The sequence below is a fragment of the Priapulus caudatus genome, unplaced genomic scaffold (assembly GCF_000485595.1).
Source record: "Priapulus caudatus unplaced genomic scaffold, Priapulus_caudatus-5.0.1 Scaffold592, whole genome shotgun sequence".
Classification (NCBI taxonomy): Eukaryota; Metazoa; Priapulida; class Priapulimorpha; order Priapulimorphida; family Priapulidae; genus Priapulus; species Priapulus caudatus.
This window is the reverse complement of record NW_014577653.1, coordinates 112,915-116,002: the sequence shown is the minus strand read 5'-3', so window position 1 is coordinate 116,002 and position 3,088 is coordinate 112,915. Positions and strand designations below refer to the sequence as shown.

General features: G+C 44.9%; 1 protein-coding gene across 2 annotated transcripts in view; it reads right to left on the bottom strand.

Moving 5' to 3' along the window:
* The window catches only part of LOC106811932 (band 4.1-like protein 5), an 18,307-nt gene extending 17,308 nt beyond the window's left edge, over positions 1–999 (bottom strand). Inside the window, exon 1 of one of the 2 annotated variants that reach the window (XM_014815672.1) lies at positions 711–999. In XM_014815672.1, the coding sequence (XP_014671158.1) occupies positions 711–851 (141 nt within the window). In that variant the 5' untranslated portion in view covers positions 852–999. Of the gene's footprint in view, positions 1–706 lie in introns of both variants that reach the window. The other variant, XM_014815674.1, reaches the window with a different exon arrangement.
* Positions 1,000–3,088: the final 2,089 nt, after the last annotated feature.

Genomic DNA, 3,088 nt, shown 5'->3' with positions numbered 1-3,088 from the left:
AATGTTTGTGTTGTATTCGTGTAAAATCAAGCGAGCGTCGAGCGAATTTTGGCAGCACGCTTTCCTACCTGCTATATATTTATGTGTCAGTGTGCAGCAGCTAGCGTGCGGTGTACTTGTGTGTTGCAGATGAGCATTTGGCCGCCATTTACGCTGAGAGGGTCTATGTCCCCCGGGGTACTGCCGGAACGTACCCTGGGTACGATCCGGTATACCGGAACGTACCCTGGTACTATCTAATATGCCAAACCCTTCCTCGCCAACTCCACTAACGAGTCTAGGGAGTCGCTTACGCCTACTCCTAACCCTATCAGATAGTGACCAGGGTACGTTCCGGTATACCGGACCGTACCCAGGGTACGTTCCGGCAGTACCCTGGGGGACATAGACCCTATGTCACTATGAGCGCCATTTACAGGTGATTATAGGCGAAATAGAGTAGAGAAACATTAAGACTTTGGTAGTAAATACATTTCGTGTTTATTTACCTTTTTTTATTGAGACGTTCCAAGTGCATGTGCCTGTGGTTAGGATTACGATTAATGTGAAACAGATTATGGTTATTAGGCCCTACGACTAGCGGACTACGTATCATCGCATGAACAGCTCTGACAGACCGTGCACCCCTTCGTCTCCCCCACACAATGCTATACATATTTGTATGATGGAAACCGATAGGGAAACACAATAAAAGTCAATATGAAACTTACTGGAAGCTCGACAGTCATATCAGTGTCATCCAGCAGTACTACTTTGCACACCAACAAATGCTTCGATTTACTTGTCGAGTGTGACGAACTTGATCGCGGTTTCTGTCGATCTCTTGATCGTCTACTAAAGAACCTAAACATTTTATTACCGAAATTAACTGGCTCTATTGAATACACAGGCTTTGTACTTATTGAAGGCACCTGAGCTCAAACTTAAGACACAATATAGACAAGCATTTGTTTAGAAACATAAACACTTGACACCAACATTTCTCTTTGGGTATGCCAAAAGGCAATAATTCCGATCTTAATTATTTACGACTTTTAACGGAACTAGCCGAATCGACATTGGCTACGTAAATATTCTGAACATTTTAAAAAACTGAACAAAATGAATAGTGAAAATGTACCAATAATAACATAATTTAATGTTTTATTTATTGCATAGCATTTCAAATACAGTATAGAGACTTCAAACTTCACATAAAAAATATTTCAATGATCAGCGAACCCGGAGGCATATGTTCAGGGAGGGTCCTACTAAACAGCGAAATGTGCTACTAAACAGCGAAATGTGCTAGAGATACACATTGCCGTCTGTTTTTAGTATTAATCATTTTTGTTTACACACATTTTGTACATTGCGGCAGTGGTATTGATTGCAATTGGCACGCCACATTCGGTAACACATTTCGCTGTGTTAGCAGCACATTCGCTGTTTAGTATTAACATTTTTTACACATTTTGACTACATTGCGGCAGTGTATTTGATGCACATTGCGGCCTACAATACTTACCCCATTCCCGCGCACATTCCGCTGTTTAGTAGGCACATTCCCCTTTTAGTAGCACATGTTCGGCTGTTTATTAGCGCACATTTTGCTGTTAGTAGCACATTTTTTAACACATTTTGATATATTGCGGCAGTTATTGATGCACATTGCGCCACATTCTTGGCACATTCCTGCACATTTCGCGCACATTCTTGCAGCAAATTCGGCGCACATTCCTGCACATTCTTGCACATTTCCGCGCACATTCCTGCACATTTCGCTGTTTAGTAGCACATTTCGCTGTTTAGTAGGACCGGTCAGGGGTGCCATATTTGCGTCAGGTTCGCACTTCGCACACATCTCTCAGATCTATGCATCTCTGTCGTCTGCACTGATCTCTATAATGTAATCTATATCTATATCTATAATCTATATATATATAATCTATATCTATAATCTATATATATATAATCTATATCTCTATAACGATTATATTATAGAGATCAGTGGACGTCTGACGTATGCGCGCAGGAGCCTATGCGGCATGCCTGTATTTTGTTTCATAATTCGATTTTTTGTTTTATGGTTGATTTTATCAGCATATAACATTCACGATCGAATCATTCGATCCGTGGATCGAAATAGAGAAAGAAGACGAGGTGAGTATATGAAGAGGGGACAAAGGTGGTACACCGTACAGGTGGAAGGATAGACCAATAAATTGTGCGCCTACAAATTTTTATATCTGATGTTATTTATCCTAACATAACTCAGAATATAAAAATGTTTAGGGCACAAATTTATTGGTCTAGAGGAAGGAGAGAAGGGTAGAGGACGAGGGAGAAGGTAGTGGGGGAGGAGGAGGGGAGAAGGGAAGGAGTAGAAAAAGGGACAGGAAGGAGGTAGAAAGGGTACAGGAAGGAGGTCGAGGAGGAGGGTAGGTGGTCGAGGAGAAGGGTAAGAAGTGGTCGAGGAGGAGGGTAGAAGGTGGGTGGGGAGGAGGGAGGAGGTAGAGGGGGAGATTGTGGTGGAGGGGAGGGGGAGTTTGGGAGATAGGGGGCAGAGGAGGTAGTGGAGGGGAGAAGGTGAATAGGGAAGGAGGTCGAGGATGGAGGAGAAGGTGGAGGAGGTAGAGGAGAGGAGAAGGTAGAAGAGGGAGTAGGTAGAAGATGGTGGGAGAAGACGGAGGAGGAGAGGAGGGGGAGAAAGTGTGGAGAAGGGGTACAAGGTGCTGGGGGAGAGGTAGAGGGGGAGAATGTGGTGGAGGGGAGGGCGAGTTTGGGAGATAGGTGAGAGAGGAGGTAGTGGAGGGGGAGAAGGTAGAAGAGGGAGGAGGTCGAGGATGGTGGGAGAAGGTAGAATAGAGGGAGAAGGTAGAGGATGGTGGGAGAAGATGGAGAGGTAGAGGAGGGGAGAAAGCGGTGGAAGAGGGAGGGAGGAGGAGGAGGAGGGAAGAATTGTGGTGGAGGAGGACGAGGAGTGGGGAGATAGGGGAGAGAGGAGGATAGAGGAGGGGGAAGAAGGTAGAAGAGGGAGGATAGTGGGAGAAGGTGGAGGAGGGTAGAGGAGAGTGGGAGAATGTGGAGGAAGTAAGGAGAGAGAAAG